The sequence below is a fragment of the Nerophis lumbriciformis genome, linkage group LG21, assembly GCF_033978685.3.
Source record: "Nerophis lumbriciformis linkage group LG21, RoL_Nlum_v2.1, whole genome shotgun sequence".
NCBI classification, from domain to species: Eukaryota; Metazoa; Chordata; class Actinopteri; order Syngnathiformes; family Syngnathidae; genus Nerophis; species Nerophis lumbriciformis.
In genome coordinates this window covers 43513641-43535751 of record NC_084568.2, presented here as the reverse complement: position 1 = coordinate 43535751, position 22111 = coordinate 43513641, and the positions used below count along the sequence as shown (strand labels likewise).

At 44.3% G+C, this 22111-nt stretch overlaps 1 protein-coding gene across 1 annotated transcript in view; it reads left to right on the top strand.

The window, feature by feature from the left end:
- Positions 1-8176: 8176 nt before the first annotated feature.
- Positions 8177-22111, top strand: part of col22a1 (collagen, type XXII, alpha 1) — an 88899-nt gene continuing 74964 nt past the window's right edge. Inside the window, 5 exon segments of the mRNA XM_072915632.1 lie at positions 8177-8190; positions 8235-8367; positions 11089-11150; positions 15578-15720; positions 15795-16364. Of these exon segments, the coding sequence (XP_072771733.1) occupies positions 8177-8190; positions 8235-8367; positions 11089-11150; positions 15578-15720; positions 15795-16364 (922 nt within the window).

Below are 22111 nucleotides of genomic sequence, written 5' to 3'. Positions count from 1 at the left end.
GCTTGTTTTAGGACTGAGCTCCATAGATGAGAAGTTTGTGTCTCGCCGCCACTATTGTTTTCAGCAGGTGTTTCCACCATGCCACCGACATTCTTTTCAGCGGGTCTTTCCACCACGCTGACATCGTCTTCAGTGGGTCTTTCCACGACGCTGCCATCTTCGTCTTCACCCTGTCCTCCCACGACGCCGCCATCTTCGTCTTCAGCGGGTCCTCCCACGACGCCACCATCTTCGTCTTCAGCTGGTCCTCCCAAGACGCCACCATCTTCGTCTTCAACGGGTCCTCCCACGATGCCACCATTTTCGTTTTCTGCGGGTCCTCTAATGACGGCGCCATCTTCGTCTTCAGTGGTTCCTCCCACGACGCCACCATCTTCGTCTTCAACGGGTCCTCCCACGATGCCACCATTTTCGTTTTCTGCGGGTCCTCTAATGACGGCGCCATCTTCGTCTTCAGTGGTTCCTCCCACGACGCCACCATCTTTGTTTTCAATGGGTCCTCCCACGATGCCACCATTTTTGTCTTCAGCGGGTCCTTACATGACGGCGCCATCTTCGTCTTCAGTGGTTCTTCCCACGACGCCACCATCTTCGTCTTCAGCTGGTCATCCCACGACGCCCCCATCTTCGTCATTAGCGGGTCCTTCCTCGACGTCGCCACTATCGTCTTTAGCAGGTCTTTCCACCATGCCACCGACATCCTCTTCAGCAGGTCTTTCCACCACACCGACATCGTCTTCAGTGGGTCTTTTCGCGACGCCGACATCATCTTCACCCTGTCCTCCGACGACACCACCATCTTCGTCTTCAGCAGGTCCTGTCACGACGCCACCACCTTTGTCTTCAGCAGGTCCTCTCACAATGCCATCATTTTCGTCTACAGTGGTTCCTCCCACGACGCCACCATCTTCGTCTTCAGCTGGTCATCCCACGACGCCACCATCTTCGTCTTCAGCTGTTCATCCCACGACGTCGCCATCTTCGCCTTCAGTTGGTCATCCCACGACGCCGCCATCTTCGACTTCAGCGGGTCCTTCCTCGACGCCGTTACTATCGTCTTCAGCAGGTCTTTCCACCACGCCACCGACATCCTCTTCAGCGGGTCTTTCCACCACACCAACATCGTCTTCAGTGGGTCTTTTCACGACGCTGACATCGTCTTCACCCTGTCCTCCCACGACGCCGCCATCTTCGTCTCCACTGGGTCCTCCCACGACGCCACCATCTTCGTCTCCACTGGGTCCTCCCACGATGCCACTATCTTCGTCTTTAGCGTGTCCTCCCATAACACCGCCATCTTCGTCTTCAGCGGGTTCTCCAACGATGCCACCATCTTCGTCTATAGCGTGTCCTCCCACGACGCCGCCATCTTCGTCTTCAGTAGGTCCTTCCGCCACTATCATCTTCAGCGGGCCTTTCCACCACGCCCCCGACATCTTCTGTAGTAGGTCTTAACACGACGCAGACCTCGTCTTCAGTGGGTCTTTCCATGACACCGACATAGACTTAAGTGGGGCTTTCCACGAGGGCGACATATTCTTCAGTGGGTCTTTCTACGACGCGGATATCGTCTTCAGTGGGTCTTTCCACAACGCCGCCATCTTCGTCTTTAGTGGGTCGTCCCACCATGCCGCCATCTTCGTCTTCAGCTGGTCGTCCTACCACGCCGCCATCTTCGTCTTCAGCTGGTCGTCCCACCACGCCGCCATCGTCTCCAGCGGGTCCTCCCACGATGCCGACATCGTCCCCAGCGGGTCCTCCCACGATGCCAACATCGTCTCCAACGGGTCCTCCTACAATGCTGACGTCGTCTCCAGCAGGTCCTCTCACGATGCCGACGTCGTTTTCAGCGGGTCCTCCCACGATGCCGCCAGCTTCGTCTTTAGTGGGTCTTCCCACCACGCCGCCAGCTTCGTCTTCAGCGGGTTGTCCCACCACGCCGCCAGCTTTGTCTTCAGCGGGTTCTTACACCACGCTGCCATCTTCATCTTCAGCAGGTCCTCCCACCATGCCGCGATCTTCGTTTTTAGCGGGTCGTCCCGCCACACTGCCAGCTTCGTCTTCAGCGGGACGTTACACCACGCTGCCATCTTCATCTTCAGCAGGTCCTCCCACCACGCCGTGATTTTGGTTTTTAGCTGGTTTTCCCACCACGCCGCTATTTTCGTCTTCAGCACGTCTTTCCAAGACGCTGACAGCATTGTCTTCAGTGGGTAGGCTCACCACGTCGCCATTATTGTTTTCAGCAGGTCCTCCCACCACGGCGCCATCTTCGTCTTCAGCGTGTCCTCCCACCACACCGCCATCTTCGTTTTCAGCAGGTCCTCCCACCACGCCGCCATCTTCGTCTTCAGCGTGTCCTCCCACCACGCCGCCATCTTCGTTTTCAGCAGGTCCTCCCACCACGCCGCCATCTTCGTTTTCAGCAGGTCCTCTCACCACGCTGCTATCTTCGTTCTCAGTGGGTCGTCCTACCACATCTCATCACCTCTGAAGTGCTTGTTTTAGGACTGAGCTCCATAGATGAGAAGTTTGTGTCTGGCCAAAATAGCCACTACACTCAGGGTTTTCCCTTACATTGCCACGATATCTGTGGTGGTTAGGGGGCGTGGTCACCATGACACCATCGTATGATTTGCATTATTTGCTGTATGAATTTCTTTTAAAAAGGCTCAAAAAATGTATACATACATTTAAAATCATATCTGTGTTAATATTAACATACTGTATATATTCATATTATATCATTTTGCTATTTTTTCAATTGTTGCTGCTTGTTGTAAAATGTGCTTTGTTGAGAATTTTTCAAATGTCTAAGTACTTTATTATTACAAATAACGAGCTAAAAATCTAATATTTTCCTGGTGTCCTGCCGTCCGCCCCAGTGCAGCTGGGATAGGCTCCAGCCTCCTGTGACCTTAAGAGGAACAAGCGGCAGAAAAGACTACTAATATTTAGAGACTCTACTTCTGTCCTTCGATGTCTCAGACAAAAAACGAGTATGACGTTACACACTTTTTCTAGATCGCTTCAATCATATGCATCTTGTTTACGTCATCACAACATCCGGTTTCGGCAGTGTTGTTTTCGGTGATCAAAGTTTTTTTTGACGGTCAAACTTCCACCACCATCAGGTACACCTTATTGTGCTTTATTGTCGAAATAGACGCAATGATATCCTGATGTCATGGTTCCCATTCACTCTATTGTAAGTTAACTTTTATTTACGTCTATCTACAAGTTAGAATTCATCAAAAAAAAAAAGGTGTGTTCTTGTCTCATAGGGATTGGGAATTAAAGGCAACATCCCAAAAAAAGTGCAGTTCCCCTTTAAGAAATATTGCTTTCTAGTAGTCACATTAGAAAGAGGGCAATTGTGGCACAAGGGATAAAAACATCCACTTTTTTGACACATTCAAGAGGAGAATAGAAAATACCTTAAAGTATTTTGTATTCTCACGTGTTCACATTTTGATATTTTTCAGTTTATTATGGGACTACATGTTGAGGGAGGATGAAAGCTGGCCGGTCAGTTTGATGACAGATGGCCTTTCTTTTCTGCCACATTGCATGCTGGGTACCTCTTTAGCCTTCTTACTGAGGGTACCAGACGCTCCTCCAGACTGACGACATGTTTCATAACATACATCTGCCTGCAACCGTCAGCACACTTCCTGTGTAGGCTCACACTCTGCCTAAACATAGCCTGGACCACGCTCACTTTCCTTAGCTACAAAGCTGCTAGAAATAGGCCTCAATGTATTGTCACATTCAAATGTAAACATGTTATTTTAGATAATGTAATGATGTTTGTCTCTTTTGAATGTAGACCTGTTGTGTTTTAGATAATTTAATGGTGTCTGTCACATTTAAATGTAGACATGTTGTGTTTTGGGTCATTTTAGTGCCACGTCAGCTCACAAGGGGATTTAGAGACAATACTGAGCAAAAAAGTGTAACCAAGAACTGTACGCGATGCAGAAAGTTGCCAGAAGTATGTGTGACAGCCTGACCACACATGACATCAGCTTAGATATTTCTAAACTTGAACAGCACTCGCTATAGCACAGAAGTCTGCCAAGGCCAAACAATTCTAATTTGGATTGGTGCGTCCTTCCTGAATATTCCTAAACTTTATCATTATTTCTGCGGTATTTATTTGCTGACAAACATAACACTACATAAGCAGAAGTGATGCAACAGTTGTAACGAACAATACTGCTGATGAGTTTATTGTAAATAATTATACAAAATCAGTTCTATAACAGCAACATTTTAAAGCACATGCAGAGTCAGTTATAGCTGTTGCCTTCTTGTACAGTTATTTACAAAAAAAAACATCAGGAGATTGCCAACAGCCACAGCTGGTAATGTTAAAGATTTTTGACCTCACACTTATTAGATCCCCCACGAGGTTGGCACATTTTATAATGGAAAAAATAAAATGTAATTATTTTGAACGGCCCTTAAACAAGCTGTTAGGTTTGACGACAAACCCTTAATACGAAGTTTCAAACAAGGTGGTGAACATTTAGGGATTCCGCATCAACCATTTCTGTCGCTATGTGTATGCGTAGGTATATGAACTTTGCCTACCTGGGTAGCGCCTGCCTGAACATGATTGATCGAGTCAGAGTGTATTTGTTCTCACTGTGCCTAGACTGTCATTTAAATGGAGCGTGTTTTGACAAGTGTTTGACTGAGCATATTTCTACAGAAACAAGCAGGGATGCGTTTGGCAAGTCTATGCAATTTGCATACTTGGAGTTAATGCACGTCAGATCATGTTTGGACCGCCAGTAGATTGGCGCTGCGCCTCGATTCAGCCAGTCAGTCTATCTTGGGCAAGGGATGGGTGATCATCTTGTGATAGCAGGTCTTTCCACGATGCCACCATCTTCGTCTTAAGCGGGTCCTCCCATGGCCGCCATCGTGTCCAGTCGACCCTCCCACGACATTGCCATCTTCGTCTTCAGCAGGTCCTCCCACGACTCCGCCATCGTCTGCAGCCGGACCTCCCACGCCGCCATCACCTCCAGTCGTCTTTCAATGACTGCCATCTTCGTTTTCAGCTGGTCCTCCCACAACGCTGCCATCTTTGTTTTCAGCTGGTCCTCCCACAACGCTGCCATCTTTGTTTTCAGCGGGTCTTCCCACGACACCACCACTTTCGTCTTCAGCGGGTCTTCCAACGACGCCACTGCCATAATCTTCGGAGGGTTTTGCCAAGACGCCGCCTCGTAGTATTCAGCGGGTCCTCTCACAACACCGCCTTTGTCTCCAATGGGACCTCCCATGACGCTGACATCATTGTCTTCAGCTGGTTTTCCCACCACATCACCATTATTTTCAGTGGGTCCTCCCACGATGCCGCCATCTTAGTCTTCAGGGGGTCCTCCCATGACCCCGCCTTCTTCGTCTTCAGCGGGTCCTCCCACGACGCTGCCATCTTCGTCTTCAGTGGGTCTTTCCACGTTGCCGACATAGTCCCACATCGCTGCCATCTTTGTCTTCAGCGGGTCTTCCCACGACACCACCACCTTCGTCTTCAGCGGGTCTTCCAACGACGCCGCCGCCATAGCCTTCAGAGGGTTTTGCCACAACGCCGCCATCATAGTATTCTCACGACACCGTCATTGTCTCCAATGGGTCCTCCCACGACGCGGCCATCTTAGTCTTCAGGGGGTCCTCCCACCACGTCGCCATCTTCATCGGGTCCTCCCACCACGCCGCCTTTTTCGTCTTCAGCGAGTCCTCCCATGACACCGCCTTTTTCAACTTCAGCGGGTCCTCCCATGACGCTGCCATCTTTGTCTTCAGCGGGTCTTTCCACGTTGCTGACGTCGTCTTTAGCGGGGCGTCCCACCACGCCGCCATCTTCCCAGCGGGTCCTCCCACGACACCGCCATTGCCTCCAGCGCGTCTCTCCATGACTCTGCCATCTTTGTTTTCAACTGGTCCTCCCACAATGCTGCCATCTTCGTCTTCAGCGGGTCCTCCCACAACGCTGCCATCTTCGTCTTCAGCGGGTCTTTCCACGTTGATGACATCGTCTTTAGTGGGTTGTCCCACTGCGCCGCCATCTTCAGCGGGTCCTTCCACGACCGCCATTGTGTCCAGTCGATTCTCCCACATTGCCATCTTCGTCTTCAGCAGGTTCCACCACGGCGCCGCCATTTTTGTCTTCAGCTGGTCCTACCACGACGCAGCCATTGTCTCAAGCGTGTCTTTCCATGACTCTGCCGTCTTCGTTTTCAACTGGTCCTCCCTTAACGCTGCCATCTTTGTCTTCAGCGGGTCCTCCCATGACACCACCACCTTCATCTTCAGCAGGTCTTCCAACGACGCCCCAGCCATAGTCTTCAGAGGGTTTTGCCACGACGCCGCCATCATAGTATTCAGCGGGTCCTCCCACAACACCGCCATTGTGTCCAATGGGTCCTCCCACGATGCTGACATTGTCTTCAGCTGGTTTTCCCACCACGTTGCCATTGTTTTCAGTGGATCCTCCCACGATGCCGCTATCTTAGTCTTCAGGGGGTCCTCCCACCACGCCGCCATCTTCATCTTCAGCGGGTCCTCCCACCATGCTGCCTTTTTCGTCTTCAGCGAGTCCTCCCACCACGCCGCCATCTTCATCTTCAGCGGGTCCTCCCACGACGCTCTCATCTTTGTCTTCAGCAGGTCTTTCCACGTTGCTGACATCGTCTTTAGCAGGTCGTCCCACCACGCCGCCATCTTCCCAGCGGGTCCTCCCACGACGCCACCATTGCCTCCAGCGCGTCTCTCCATGACTCTGCCATCTTTGTTTTCAGCTGGTCCTCCCACAACGCTGCCATCTTCGTCTTCAGCGGGTCCTCCCACGACGCTGCCATCTTCGTCTTCATCGGGTCTTTCCACGTTGATGACATCGTCTTTAGTGGGTTGTCCCACTACGCCGCCATCTTCAGCGGGTCCTTCCACGACCGCCATTGTGTCCAGTCGATTCTCCCACGACATTGCCATCTTCGTCTTCAGCAGGTTCCACCACGGCGCCGCCATCTTTGCCTTCAGCTGGTCCTACCACGACGCAGCCATTGTCTCAAGCGTGTCTTTCCATGACTCTGCCGTCTTCGTTTTCAACTGGTCCTCCCTTAACGCTGCCATCTTTGTCTTCAGCGGGTCCTCCCATGACACCACCACCTTCATCTTCAGCAGGTCTTCCAACGACGCCCCAGCCATACTCTTCAGAGGGTTTTGCCACGACGCCGCCATCATAGTATTCAGCGGGTCCTCCCACAACACCGCCATTGTCTCCAATGGGTCCTCCCACGATGCTGACATTGTCTTCAGCTGGTTTTCCCACCACGTTGCCATTGTTTTCAGTGGATCCTCCCACGATGCCGCTATCTTAGTCTTCAGGGGGTCCTCCCACCACGCCGCCATCTTCATCTTCAGCGGGTCCTCCCACCATGCTGCCTTTTTCGTCTTCAGCGAGTCCTCCCACCACGCTGCCATCTTCATCTTCAGCGGGTCCTCCCACGACGACGCCGCCTTCGTCTTCAGCGGGTCCTCCCACGACGCTCTCATCTTTGTCTTCAGCAGGTCTTTCCACGTTGCTGACGTCGTCTTTAGCAGGTCGTCCCACCACGCCGCCATTATCCCAGCGGGTCCTCCCACGACGCCACCATTGCCTCCAGCGCGTCTCTCCATGACTCTGCCATCTTTGTTTTCAGCTGGTCCTCCCACAACGCTGCCATCTTTGTCTTCAGCGGGTCCTCCCACGACGCTGCCATCTTCGTCTTCAGAGGGTCTTTCCACGTTGATGACATCGTCTTTAGTGGGTTGTACCACTACGCCGCCTTCTTCAGCGGGTCCTTCTACGACTGCCATTGTGTCCAGTCGATTCTCCCACGGCATTGCCATCTTTGTCTTCAGCAGGTCCTCCCACGACGCCGCCATTGTCTCCAGCGCGTCTTTCCATGACTCTGCCGTCTTCGTTTTCAGCTGGTCCTCCCACTACGCTGCCATCTTTGTCTTCAGCGGGTCCTCCTACGACACCACCACCTTCGTCTTCAGCAGGTCTTCCAACGACGCCTCGCCATAGTCTTCAGAGGGTTTTGCCACGACTCCGCTATCATAGTATTCAGCGGGTCCTCCCACAACACTGCCATTGTCTCCAATGGGTCCTCCCACGATGCTGACATCATTGTCTTCAGCTGGTTTTCTCACCACACCGCCATCTTTGTCTTCAGCGGATGCTCCCACCACGTCGCCATCTTCGTCTTCAACGGGCCCTCCCACCAAGCCCCCATCTTCGTCTTCAGCGGGTCTTTCCACGACGCCAACATCGTCTTTATTGAGTTGTCCTACAACGCCACCATCTTCGTCTTAATCTTATTATATACTGTACTCTTGTTTAGATACTCTTAGCTTCTGTCCCTCCATGTCCCTGGCTGGAGAGGTTCACTGCTGTGAGCATGATGTCACACTTGCTTGACGATGTTGCTCCAGTTGGACTTTGTCTTCTTAAAAGATGCCACTGTCCTCTTAATATTTGCACATTTTGTAGATGGCTGTTCACGGGTATATCTGTACTATATATAAAAACTATGTCCACAGCACTCGAGACAGTCACAATGGCGTGCGTTTTATTCACATCTGGTTTTGGTAGTGCGGTTTTTGGTCATCAAAATCTTATATCGGTGGTCAGGTTTTCGGTACATCAATAGTGCGCAAACAATAGGCTATACACAACAATTCATACTGTAACGACCAGCTAATGTTAATATTTTATGTTCATGTGGTTTGGATCTGTCAGTTTACAAACACACCGTCCATGTTTGAAAGGTGATTTGTCGGAAAATGAAGTGTTGTTGTGTGTCCGGGAAGTGCGGACTCACGAGACGAAAGTAAAAAATATCGTTGGACTTTGTGATTTCTTCTGGGGGCTACGAAATATTATATTGCTTAAATTTGTTTTCAAGTAAAAAATAAAACCCTTATTTTCAATGTGTGGCATTAATAAAAATGTTGTGTTACATTAATGGAAACCTTCGATATATTTAATTTGGATCAAATTTTTACTACTCCTGTTTTTTTTGTTTTGTGTTATTTTGATGGTATTTGTTGCAGTTTCATTTTTGTTAACACGTCTCAGCGCCATGTTTTGAATAGCACAATTAAAAACAAATTGCACATGCACATCTAACTTCTGGGTAGTAACTAATCATTGGACACGGCTTTGTCAGACGTATGATAATCCCACCCTCTGTACAATCAATAATCCAAATATACAATTTAGAACCCTTTAATACATCCTATTGGCAAACAAACATCTATACATCTTATGCTGCGCTTTCCGTTGTGCATTGTCTCATGTTACGTTTTACAGGAAAATGGGGTACATACTGTATGATATTTTTGCTTAAAATACGATCATTTTACGCTTCTGGTACAGTCATTTCTCCTTTACCATCTGGCATTTTGGTCTTTAAAATAATACACTGTAGAGGTGCATATTGTGACTCATTTTCAACCTTTATATGTACGTCGGTTGACGAGTAAAACTTTTGCAAGTTTCAGAAATGTATTACATTTTAGGACGGATGCGTCTCTGGTACATTACCTCACGTTTTCGTTATGGTCTTCAATTTCCGTATGTGGATGCTGGCAGCCCTCGCAGAGTAAAAACTGGAGGAGAAAGACAAGACTGTTCACTCTGTGTCTTTCATTCCGCTACAGATAACGCAATAATTTATGGGTGTATGTTCGTTTCACTTTCAGGAAATGTGATTAGATTTTGGGGCTTATTTGATCTCTTCAGTACGTTACCTTACGTTTACTTCTGTGTGCACGCTTGCATTCCGACCTCCACCCACGGAGACGGAGATGTGAATGACTGACAAGAGGGCTAACTCTGTTTCTTACATACCGCTGTACTGTACAGTGGGTCTGGAGGAATTTTTGCCTCATTACTGTGAGAATCCTGCGTGTGACTGAAGCATTAAGGAGTGATGGTGGGTTAATTTATCGAGGACAAGCTGCAGTGTGCTCAAACAACCACCGTGTAGCATCTGTGAGCAGATAATACTGCATCATCTCTCTCTTTTGGACTTAACAGTTCTTTACATTGAGGAAAGGCCATTCTTCACTCATGCTTTAAGTGAGTAATGAGGCAAAAACTAATCCAGACCCACTGTAGATAGCTAAAAAATGTATGAGCACATTTTTATTAAACTTTTAGGACTGTCAGAAATGAGAAGTGATTTAATTTTGGGAATGATCCAGATCAAATCTGCCTTCAGGACTTTTTTCTGTTATTGGGAGGTAGGACCTGGTGGAGGTCTGCGTTCTTTTTCCTCACATTTTTAGAGCCTTTACATTTATAGACACTTACCAAAGTCTGCAAGCGCATCAGGACTGATACAAATCATACAAATGTTTCATGATTCAGGGTTCTTGAACAGGGATCATCAAAAGTCACTCAGTAACACCCCCTTCACATACACCATATTTGATGAAAATAATATTTGTATACAAATGAAAATTATTAAGTTGTAAAACTGGAATGTAGAAAGCAATGCAGATGTTGCGTGTAAAAAAACAATCAGATCTAAAATGGACAGATGCTGTGGTCCGACGGGACAGTACACACTCAGAAATAATGAAACCGAACCCACGGAAGTGCGGACATCTTAAAAGAACACGTTGCACGTTAAGCTGTTCTGTAATCATTTGGCTAACTTAAACACAGGCCTCCTCCGAGAAGTGTGCGGCCCGGCCCTGAAAGGGCGGCGGTTCTGGACGCTTGTGGTTAAAAAGTTCCAGCTTCTCTTTCATGGCGGCTGCAAAGGAGGAGGGGGTGCAGTCAAAGAGGAGGGGACTAAAATATCCTAAAAGTTTGCATCTATAATTGGCACTGCTTTTTATGTGTGAGTGCAGAATGCACCACGAAACCCAACCCCCCACCCACCGCCATCACTGCTGCCACCTTCCCTTGTCCCCTCCTACTGTGTGCAGACCTTCACAAACTGCCTTCAACTCATCTCATCTGCACACTGGATTTTGCACTCTGGACTATTTTCACCCCATGTTGTGCCTCTTTAGAGCAGTTTGGGTGAAGATGCTGAGGAGCTGCTGATACGGGTGCTGATAGGGGCTGGAGGCAGGTGGGCGCCAAACCTCCAGTAGACGCTGATTGACAGGTCATAGAAGTAAGCATCTATTTCTTTTAAAGCAAACGTTATGTACATTTACAGTCAGTCCATCATTAGTTTTTTCATCTGCAAGTTAGTTTTCTCTCATGACGACCTGTTTTCTGCATTTCACCAATTATAAACATGCTTCTGTTAAATGCATCTTCACTGTATTCCCAAGTCTACCCTTGACAGAGAGAGGAAGTGGAATGTTACACAGCAGCAAAACAACTCCATTATGACTTTAGCATATTGTCTGCATGTAAAAAAGGGAGAGTAGCATTTTACTGGGCTGACTTTCTCGGACAAATTGCTGTAATTAGTGACTGCCCACTCCCATGAATAGCACCAGTGAAAGCACAAGGCAGAAATAGTCGAACGAAAGATCAGATAAGAATGTTTTTACTCACAGAAAATAATACAGACTTCACAGTACTGAATAGTCCACTTTGTAGAACATTAATTAAAACTGTCTAGGGAGTAAACTTATTTCCAACCTAATGTCATTAAATACAATCAATACTAATTGTCATGGGATTGTTTTGTATTTAACAAGGTATTAAGTTAGAAAATGTCTGATTTGGTCAACAATTCACACAAGGAGATAAGCTATTAGCATTTCTAGGTTAAATTAGCAGTTTGAAAGCATCATTTGTGTAAAACAAATAAGTTTGGCCTCCTGGTGAAAAAGAATACATGGCTCAGTTTTAAAAATTTAGCACAAAGAGAGATTACAAGTAGTTATTTTCGCCACTGAAGATTAGTTCAGCAGTTAACAGATCATTTATTTCATCAGTTATCAATTTTTTTCCTCCCCACATTTACAAGTTTACACATTTAAAATGCATTAAATGCGGCCTACGGTCAAAGAATGGTTGATATAAATTTCTAGTAATAAATGGCTTAATTTTTAGCTCCTGCAGTTGATTAGCTTAGCAGTTTACTTTTTGTTTTGCATCGGAAATCATTGTTTCCAAGTTTAAAATGGATTAAATGCTGCCTACAGTCAAAAAATGTTGGTAATTTGCTGCTGCTGAGGGTGAAAACATTTTTGTCATCATCTCTACGCTGCTGACCCGTCTCCGCTCGGGATGGTGTCCTGCTGGCCCCACTATGGACTGGACTCTTACTATTATGTTGGATCCACTATGGACTGGACTCTTACTATTATGTTGGATCCACTATGGACTGGACTCTCACAATATTATGTCAGACCCACTCGACATCCATTGCATTCGGTCTCCCCTAGAGGGGGGGGGGGGGTTACCCACATATGCGGTCCTCTCCAAGGTTTCTCATAGTCATTCACATCGACGTCCCACTGGGGTGAGTTTTTCCTTGCCCTTATGTGGGCTCTGTACCGAGGATGTCGTTGTGGCTTGTGCAGCCCTTTGAGACACTTGTGATTTAGGGCTATATAAATAAACATTGATTGATTGTCATTAATTGCTTGATTTTTAGCTTTCACAATTAGCTTAGCTATTGAAGATTAGTTTAGGGGGGTTTAGCAAATAATTGACCTAACCAAGTAAGCATATTCTTCTCAGCAATTCCTTTATTTTGCATTCAAAATCACAATTTGTAAATCCAAACAAAAATGGTAGATTTTGGTACTAAATGGCTCAGTTTTAGCATAACATTAGCTTAGCCGTTGAGGATAATTGTAGCCAATCAGCTTCAGCTAAATTGACTCAAAATGGTTGTGCCTGTTGTGGATCTAAAAACATCAGGTGAAAGATTGTCCTGTAACACCATCTGTTCTGCATGGAAATGTGCTAAGTTATTAGGTGAAATGTTGCAAATTGACAAAACATCATTTTAACAACTTAATGCTTATAGTCAGCCATGTTTGTTTACCTGGGATGTCACAACTAGTAAGCTTCATGAGGGTTATGGCCTACCGTAATTGACCTGCAGTTGGTTCATAAAGTTCATAAATAATATCATGAAGCATTACATTGAAGTCAATGTAACTAGGGCTTGACCGATGAAACGATATATATCGCGATAGACACATAATATCAATATAAAATGTGTTCGATAAAACATTCGATATATATTAATATTTTTTGGTCAAAAGAAACCAGAAATTATAAAGCAAGATGCGTTTCATGAAGTCACTCGCGCTCTGGGACCCCAGGAAACAGGAAGTATCACTTAACAATATTTATTGAACATTCGGAGGGACACGCTAATCGCCAATAACGTAACAGTCTCGACTGCCAGGTGTGGTTGCGCCGTCTTTCTGTCTAGCTGTGGATTCTTTGCATGGAATGAGAAGAGAAACCGTCTTTCTGTCTAGCTGTGGATTCTCTGCATGGAATGAGAAGAGAAACTATAATATTTTGAAATTAACTCAATAACAGAATCTTGTCTAGTTTTTTTTATTTTAATGCAGACAACATCCTGACACTTCCAATGGTCGGTTTAACGAGTAGCTTCCCAAACTACTCTGTGTAGTGTTCAATAGCTTACACACTACTGCCATCTAGTGTCTCAAAACTGCAACTACATTCAAATATTTTAATTATTTCATTACTTTAGCCGCGCTTATCCTACCTGGCTACCAGACACCCTCTCCACTGATAAATAGCACCCTTGGTTAGTTGTAAATTGCTTTACTGTATTTATTGGCATGCTTAAATAAGTCATAAAAAGTACCAATTATTGATATGTATCAATATAAAAAACTTATTGTGATATAGTTTTAAGCTTCATCGCCCTAAACGGCACTCCTGTTATTTTTGTATACCTCCTATTAGGGTTGTACGGTATACACATAGTATAGTATAGTATGGCTGTACTAATGAATCAAAAACGGTACTATACTCTGTTTGAAAAGTACTGGTTCCCGGGCATGACATCACGTGGTGACATTGCTGGTTTTACTAGCAGAGGAGCATGTTTGGCAGCGCACACACACACAGAGTACTTACAAGCAGACACAGTGTCTAGACAGAAAAGGGAGAATGGATGCATTTTGGTGTAAAAAGTAAAGATAAAGGTAAAGTTATAACTCTGAAACACCCTCAGGAAGAGCTGCTTTAAGACATGGCTATCTAGCTAGCAGCTAACATCCCTCCGCTGTCTGCAGTGTTTTAGCTACTTCTAAATCACTAATCCTGGCCTCCATGGCAACAAATAAAGTACATTTCTTACAAGTAGCATTATCACTGGAGGTCGAGGAATAGCTAAACATGCTTCACTACACACCGGAGGAGGATACAATAGCTCACCGGCGTCACAAGGTAAACAAATGCCATGGTTGGATCTACACCTGACACCCACTGTATTGATACCAAGTACAAGAGTGTATCTAGTCGACACTACTATGATTACATATATATTTTTTATCGTCACAAAATCTTTTTTCTTTAAAAAAAAAAAAATAAAAAAATCATATGTTTATAAAGTCAGTAAATATGTCCCTGGACACATGAGGACTTTGAATATGACCAATGTATGATCATGTAACTACTTGGTATCGAATCAATACCTAAATGTGTGGTATCATCCAAAACTAATGTAAAATATCAAACAACAGAAGAATAAGTGATTATTACATTTTAACAGAAGTGTAGATAGAACATGTTGAAACAGAAAATAAGTAGATATTAAAAGTAAATGAACAAGTAGATTAATAAACCATTTTTACAGCTTGTCCCTCATAATGTTGACAACATAATAGAGCGATAAATGACACAATATGTTACTGCATACGTCAGCAGAGTCTTTAATTGTTTACTTACGACGATGTTCACTATTTTATTTAAGGACTAAATTGCAAAAATATGTTTAATGTTCCCTAAGATTTTTTATTAAAATAAAGACAATAATGCCATTTTTTGTGGTCTCCTTTATTTAGAAAAGTATCTAAATAAATTTTGGTACAGGTACCAAAATATTGATATCAAGACAACCCTACCTCCCATAGTGTTTGAGGCACTTTTTCTGTTTAGGTGATGACTGTATATTATGGCTAGGACCGACCAGTCACACAGCCACTTGTGTACAATAAGGCCAAACAAGGTTTTGTGTTACAATAAATAGGCTCCTACTGTATAACAATGATCTCAGCCACTGTGGTTGTCCTCTGGGACCTGTGACTTTTGAGCTGTAGTTCCTCTGCAAAACTTCTTCAAAGACCCTGTTTTGAATCCTACTGTCATTTTGAGAGCATCAATCGAGCCTAAACAACTGCAGTCATATTTTTTATTTATGTAATCATAAAACTAGTTTGGCACATTTTCCCAACCATCTCTGGTGAGTCTCATTTCCTTTCGGAGTGTACTTATTGTATTTTGGTCTATTTTCAGAGAATAGAGGACCTCCATTGCCAAAGTCTATAGTTGAAACCAGATATCTGCCATGGATACCGTTAATTGTTGATCTTTCCGCAGACCGGAGAGTTGGATGGTGGTTTTAAACTAGGAAGAACTGACCCGAACCAAGACCAATATGGAATTCCGACTGGGATTTAGGATCTTCTTGGTCTTGGTCATCCTGACTCTTTCAAGGGAGAATGTGGATGCTCAGAGGGCAGGTAAGACTTAAAGATTTCGATCAAGTCTAAGTCCACATGGGACTACATTCTAATGTCTCATTTTTTCTGTCTAGGGTGCAAAAACGTCCATTATGACCTAGCGTTCATCCTGGATACCTCGTCCAGTGTAGGCAAGGAGAACTTCGAGAAGATCAGGCAATGGGTGGCCAACCTCGTGGAGTCCTTTGACCTGGCGCCAGATAAGACTCGAGTGGCTGTTGTACGCTACAGCGACCGGCCCACCACAGAATTTAACCTGGCGAGATACAGGACCCTGGAAGACGTAAAGCAGGCCGCCAGAAACATACGCTACCTTGGAGGGAATACAATGACCGGGGACGCTATCAGCTACACCACCGACAACATCTTCTTGGAGCAAAACGGGGCCAGGCCATTGGGAGCCAAGGGCATCCAAAGGGTGGCTATTCTGCTCACCGATGGCCGGAGTCAGGATTACGTTCTTGAGCCGTCCAAGTTGGCCGCCAGAGCTGGTATCAGGATGTTTGCAGTGGGCATCGGCGAGGCGCTGAAGGTGGAACTGGAAGAGATCGCGGCGGAACCGAAGAACGCTCACGTCTTTCACGTGACGGACTTTAACGCCATCGATAAGATCCGAGGTCGGCTCAGGAGGAGGCTCTGTGAGAGTAAGTCTGTCTAATTACCTTGTATTATTTGTTCATCGTACGTCTTCACCACACCCCAATTGTGGTCAGGTAGACCAGAGGTGCTCACACTTTTTCAGCAGGCGAGCTATTTATCAAATCACCAAGTCAAGATGATCTGCCATAAGATATACATACACACAGATTATTAAAACAGAAGTTTTTTGTTAACATGTTGAAGGTGTTTAATAAAAATACCAGTATGTTTAAATGCATACAGAAGAGAATAGTATAGGTTGTGTATTATCTTATTGACTTGCATTGATGCAGGATTTACAGTAGTGCTGATAGCCAGGATGGAGCAGCACTTTTATTGTGAAGACAGGGACTGTCTTTACACCTTTGACATCAGCTACGGCGAGAGAGTGTGTTGAAATGAAGTGTTTCACGTTCCTGCCGGTCGCTTTTTTTTTCTTCATACATTAGCTCAGTGCAGCCAGCTTCATCCCACAAGATCCTCGGGTGCTGTGAATTTCAATCAAGTGACAAAAAGATTGATGATCGCTCATTTGTAGGTCTATTTTTTTGTATGCCGAGGAGATGAAAGCCTCTCAAAGGTTAGTTTATTAGCTTTCTCTTTCAGTCCATAAAGTTATAGGTATAGAAATTACGTGGGATTATAATATCTGTCTCCATATTTGAAACAACTATGTACATCCTTGCAAGAATATTGCATTATATGTACCTGTTCATCTCATCTACAGTACATGTAGTGTAGGTAAGCTAATGCTACAAGCTAATATATTATTAATTTAACCAATCTAATGTTATTAGACTTACTGTTTCATTGTATCCGTCGTTGTAATAAATTAGAGAACCTGTCTCCGCAATTAAATTTAGTTTTGTGTAAATCCTTCTGTATTGCTGGAATGTTACCAACATCACGTCCAGCTCACGTCCCACCCAATGAATATGCTTGGTGGTTAAGCTTACTCTGTTTTCAATGGGTGCTGGGGAGCCATTTAGCCTTTCTCAAAAGAAAAAATGCCCTATGCTTGTGTTGTTTTCAGCTTTACGAAGCGTTCAAATCGTGAAAAGGATAAAATTGTTACGTGTACAGGGGAAGAAGACGGCACAGACAGCAGGGACGTTGTTTTAGCTCTATTTTATTTATATATAAAATATGCAATGAGGTGTCTAACTAAACCAAAATGTATATGTGTGCGACTATTTGTCGTGATTATGTGTTGAGTGTTACCGGGAGTTGTTGAAGGTGCGTGTTGAGTGAGAAGCGGAAGTCCAAGAGGGGCAAGGCAGGCTCGGAGGTCCGTGAGCAGGCGTGAAGTCAAGGGCAGGAGAGACACGCGTCTCGTGCCCGTGTCCAGGCGTCATTGCGTCCTAGAAGACGTAAGAGAGCGGGATATATCGCTTAAAATACATTGGAAAGTTAGTGCCCTCTACGTATCTGTGTAAATGTTGCAAACAGCCCCTTTATTCCATTGCCTTTTTCCCTGAATCAGAAAGTGATTTTACACTTTAAAACTAACCAGCCAATATAGACTAGTGATTTAATTGCATATGTTTTTCTAACCTCTATGTCTCATAATCATTACCATTCAAACAGCCTCGTAGGCTTTTCTGGTGCCATTTTTAATTGGCCATTTCCATGGAAAAAACAGTACTAATTAGACCAGGGATGTCCAAAGTGGGGCCCGCGGGCCAACTTTGGCCCGACGTGTCATTTAGTTTGGCCCGCCGAAGGGTGGCTACCAAATGTAATACACATTAATAACTAACTATTTCAAGCTGTAAATATATTGATGGTATGTCTGCAAATTTGCACTGCAGATTTTACTGTAAAAACCTGGCAGCTCAGTCACCAGAGATTTACCGTAAAATCATTAGTGGTACCATTTTTCCATCTACAGTAATACACTACAAAAACAGGGAACATAGCAATTACGGTAAAAAAGTAGCTGCTCAGTCACCAGAATGTTGTGGTAAAAATAACTGGTACTGTTTTTCAATTTACAGTAATACACTGTACAAAAAATGGCTGAAGATTTTATGGAGGAAAAACAACGGGCAGCTCAGTCACCAGAATTTTTACTGTAAAATGTATAGATTTTTTTTTTTCCCAGGTTACCTAGTTGTGTTCGAATTTGAGACCCCTGCTCTACTAAAAAAGTGTCACTTTTTGATACTCCATGGAGAAGCACAATCTTGGTTGCCATGCTTCGCCCACGTCCTGAAAACCTAAACGTTTGGAAATTTAGCATTCTCCATACATCTAATCTGTCTGGGTACATTTTGAAAGCAATCGGATAAAATATCTAGAACGAACTGGTTACAGAACACCTGGAAATTGCGATAATCTGCAGAAAACTATATTTTGGGATTTTTTTTTTAGGTTAAAATTGTACTTAAAAGATGCAGCATGCTAACTGAATTGTGTGACAATTTCTACTACCTCATATTTACACATGGCGGTATGAGGTTATAATTCCTTACTCGTGGTGCTGTTGCATGGTAAAAATCTCTTTGGACTGCGGCCCATTGGCACAGTTTCACTTTGGCCCTTGGAGGCAAAACGTTTGAGAAAACCTGAACTAGACCTTAATGCATATGGAGTCACACAACCAAAGTTATAGTCATGAAAAACGACAAACCAGTCCCAAAGGGTTAGGTTAATTACCAGGAATATGACTCATTAGGTATGTCAAATGTTTTTTAAAGATTGTTGCTGTTTGTTTTATTTGAATACACAGGAGCATGTTCATGGTATGCAGCCTATACCCAAGTGCTTGTGCCATACTATTTTTTCAAGATATAAATACGCCATGAGAATGATGGATGTTCTCAACTCCAACACATGAAAATTCCATCCCAAAATATCTTTGAAGGCAACAAAATGACCCCCTGCATTCGTCATAGACAGGAAATCCGTTGCATATTCTATAGGATGGTGTTACTAACTTATGACTGAAAAAAAAACAGTACATTGGACCTTTGACCTTGTATTACTGACCCCCTGGGTGGTATTGTTCCATAAATGTAAACATCCACTGTCTGAGGAGGCTAAATTTCCCCCTGGAAGGAAAGTTTTTATTTCAGTAATCTCTTGAAGGACCACAAGTGAACCAGTGGTCAACTGAGTGAGCAACTCCGGCTATTTTCACCCGGAAAATTACAGCTCTCATGTTTGAGGTGCGTCCAGTTTAGCCGCTCTGATGTCAGCGTTCAACTATCTTCACCTTTTAATCAATACGTGCACAAATAATAAACAACCTTAAGTGCAATGCTTTCAATAAAAGGTAGTAGAAGCTGAGAAAGTGTCAGTGATCAAATACAACGATGGTAAAATGGATGCAAAAAAGTATTTTTGAAATAATTTTGCTAATATGAAGTGAATTATATTTATAAAGCGTTTTTTTCCCTCCAGACTCAAAGCGCTTCACACAGTGAAACTCATTATCTACATTTAAGCTACATTTACACAACTGCACTGAGTAGATGGCGGAAGCTGGAATCGAACCTGGAACCCTCAAGTTGCTGGCACGGTTGCTCTACCGACTCGGCCACGCCACCCCCTAGAAACAAATGTGTGTTAGTTATTCCTTTCCACAGTGCAGCTTTTTTGCGTCAATTCCATTTTAACTCACAGCCGGATCCCTAAATTATAGACTTGAGGGCCACAAGTGCAGGGAGTAGCTAGGCTACCCAGCATGCCGAGTGTCATGGTAGCGCAAGCTCTTAAAAAAAAAACATGACGCACAGCCGCTGTAATTTCTCCTGGGGTTGTGGTCTTCAAACACAAAGACCGTCTCCCATTATTGTTTAGAAAGAAAATACTTCCGGCTAAAATAGACACAGACTTGAGATTTATGTGGAATTGGCTGAGTAGTCTTGGGTTCAATCCCGGGCTCGGGATCTTTCTGTGTGGAGTTTGCATATTCTCCCCGTGACTGCGTGGGTTCCCTCCGGGTACTCCGGCTTCCTCCCACCTCCAAAGACATGCACCTGGGGATAAGTTGATTGGCAACACTAAATTGGCCCTAGTGTGTGGATGTGAGTGTGAATGTTGTCTGTCTATCTGTGTTGGCCCTGCGATGAGGTGGCGACTTGTCCAGGGTGTACCCCGCCTTCCGCCCGATTGTAGCTGAGATAGGCTCCAGCGCCCCCCGCGACCCCAAAAGGGAATAAGCGGTAGAAAATGGATGGATGGATGGCTGAAAGCATGGTTTAGCTATTGAACACTTTTTAACGGACACAGCTGCCATCTTAATGATTGTTCAGCTGTTTTGGTGGTATTTTATATTGTTATTAAAGGTTATTTTCCTAACTGCAACTGACCAAAAAAGAGCCCTGATTCTATATGGATTTCAGATATCGGTCAGATATCAGCAAAAAAACGTACTTACATGTAAAATGTGATATACTGGGCGATACAAGCAGCACGTTTACTTGTGCAAAGCTGGACAGCCGGTTGACATCTAAATGTCCTCCAAAGGGCACAATATTTCTTCAGTTTTGCTAGTTATTTAGAAAAGGTAAACATGCTCAGCCAGTGATTCTCAAACTGTGGTACGGGTGCAACTAGTGGTATGCTGGCTCCATTTAGTGGTACTCCAAATGATTTTTTCATGAATTATTGTAATGACGTGACCCAGGTGGTTATCAAAGGTTTATTAGCCGTCTGTAGGCCGTAGTCAACGGCAAAATAAGCATTTAAGACACAAACAAAACCGTGTTACTGTCATTTATGTCACTCAACAGGCGTGGGGAGCGAATGTTCTCCACATTCTCCGCTTACGTCTGCCCTTTTCCAGCCTCCCAGCCAATCAACACGCAGAACACATGTAAAGAAAGACGAACATTGGCAGAGAAAGCTGCACGTAACGTTTGTGCATTCAAGGCCATGGGAAACCACAACATCTGTTCAACTTTGACTAAACTACACGTGGACCCAGTCCGTTACAATATAAAAACATATTTAAAACAGGAAATACTATTCAAAATAATCCCAAAATGTTAAGTGTATTTGAGAAAAACCTGCTTTGTTTTGAATGAATACTTAGGCTCACTATGCTAATGTATTTTAATGTTGGTCATTATGGAGGTTCTTGGACAGCCAAGTGTTTTCTGAGGTGGTACTTTGTGAAAAGGGTTTGAGAACCACTGTGCTAGGCTATTGCGTATTGTACTGAAAACAACACGTTGTACTTGTGCAGTGACAAAGAGCCATTCGTCGTGTTCAGTGGGCGGGACGTGACGTCGGTAACATCCCAGCAATTGGCTACTAGGAGCTAGCAGCTACACAACAGCTAAGCCCACAATAGCACAAAAGCTTGACATACGTACAGTACATCTGGGAAATTATTCCCAGCGCTTAATTTTTTCCAGATTTTATTATGTTACAACCTTATTCCAAAATGGAATATATTCATTTTTGTCCTCAAAATGTAAGTCAATGCTCTCAGAATACTAAGGAGAAAAAACTGAACATGTGACCATAACAAACCGAGCGGGTAAGCAGAATACATCTATATTTTTTTAATTCAATAATTGTGCAGATTATAATTATTTTTGTATGGTTTAACTAAAACTATGTTCTAATGCAGTATATCACGTTTGTTGTATGTAATAGATTTGATAAAATAACATAATAAATGTCATTAAATTAAATTAAGATCTGATCATCTTAAGTATAAAACATGCAATCATTTCTGTCCTGTTTTGAATGCTTCCACGTCAAAGTGATGTTGACATCATTTTTTGAAGGGGAAGAA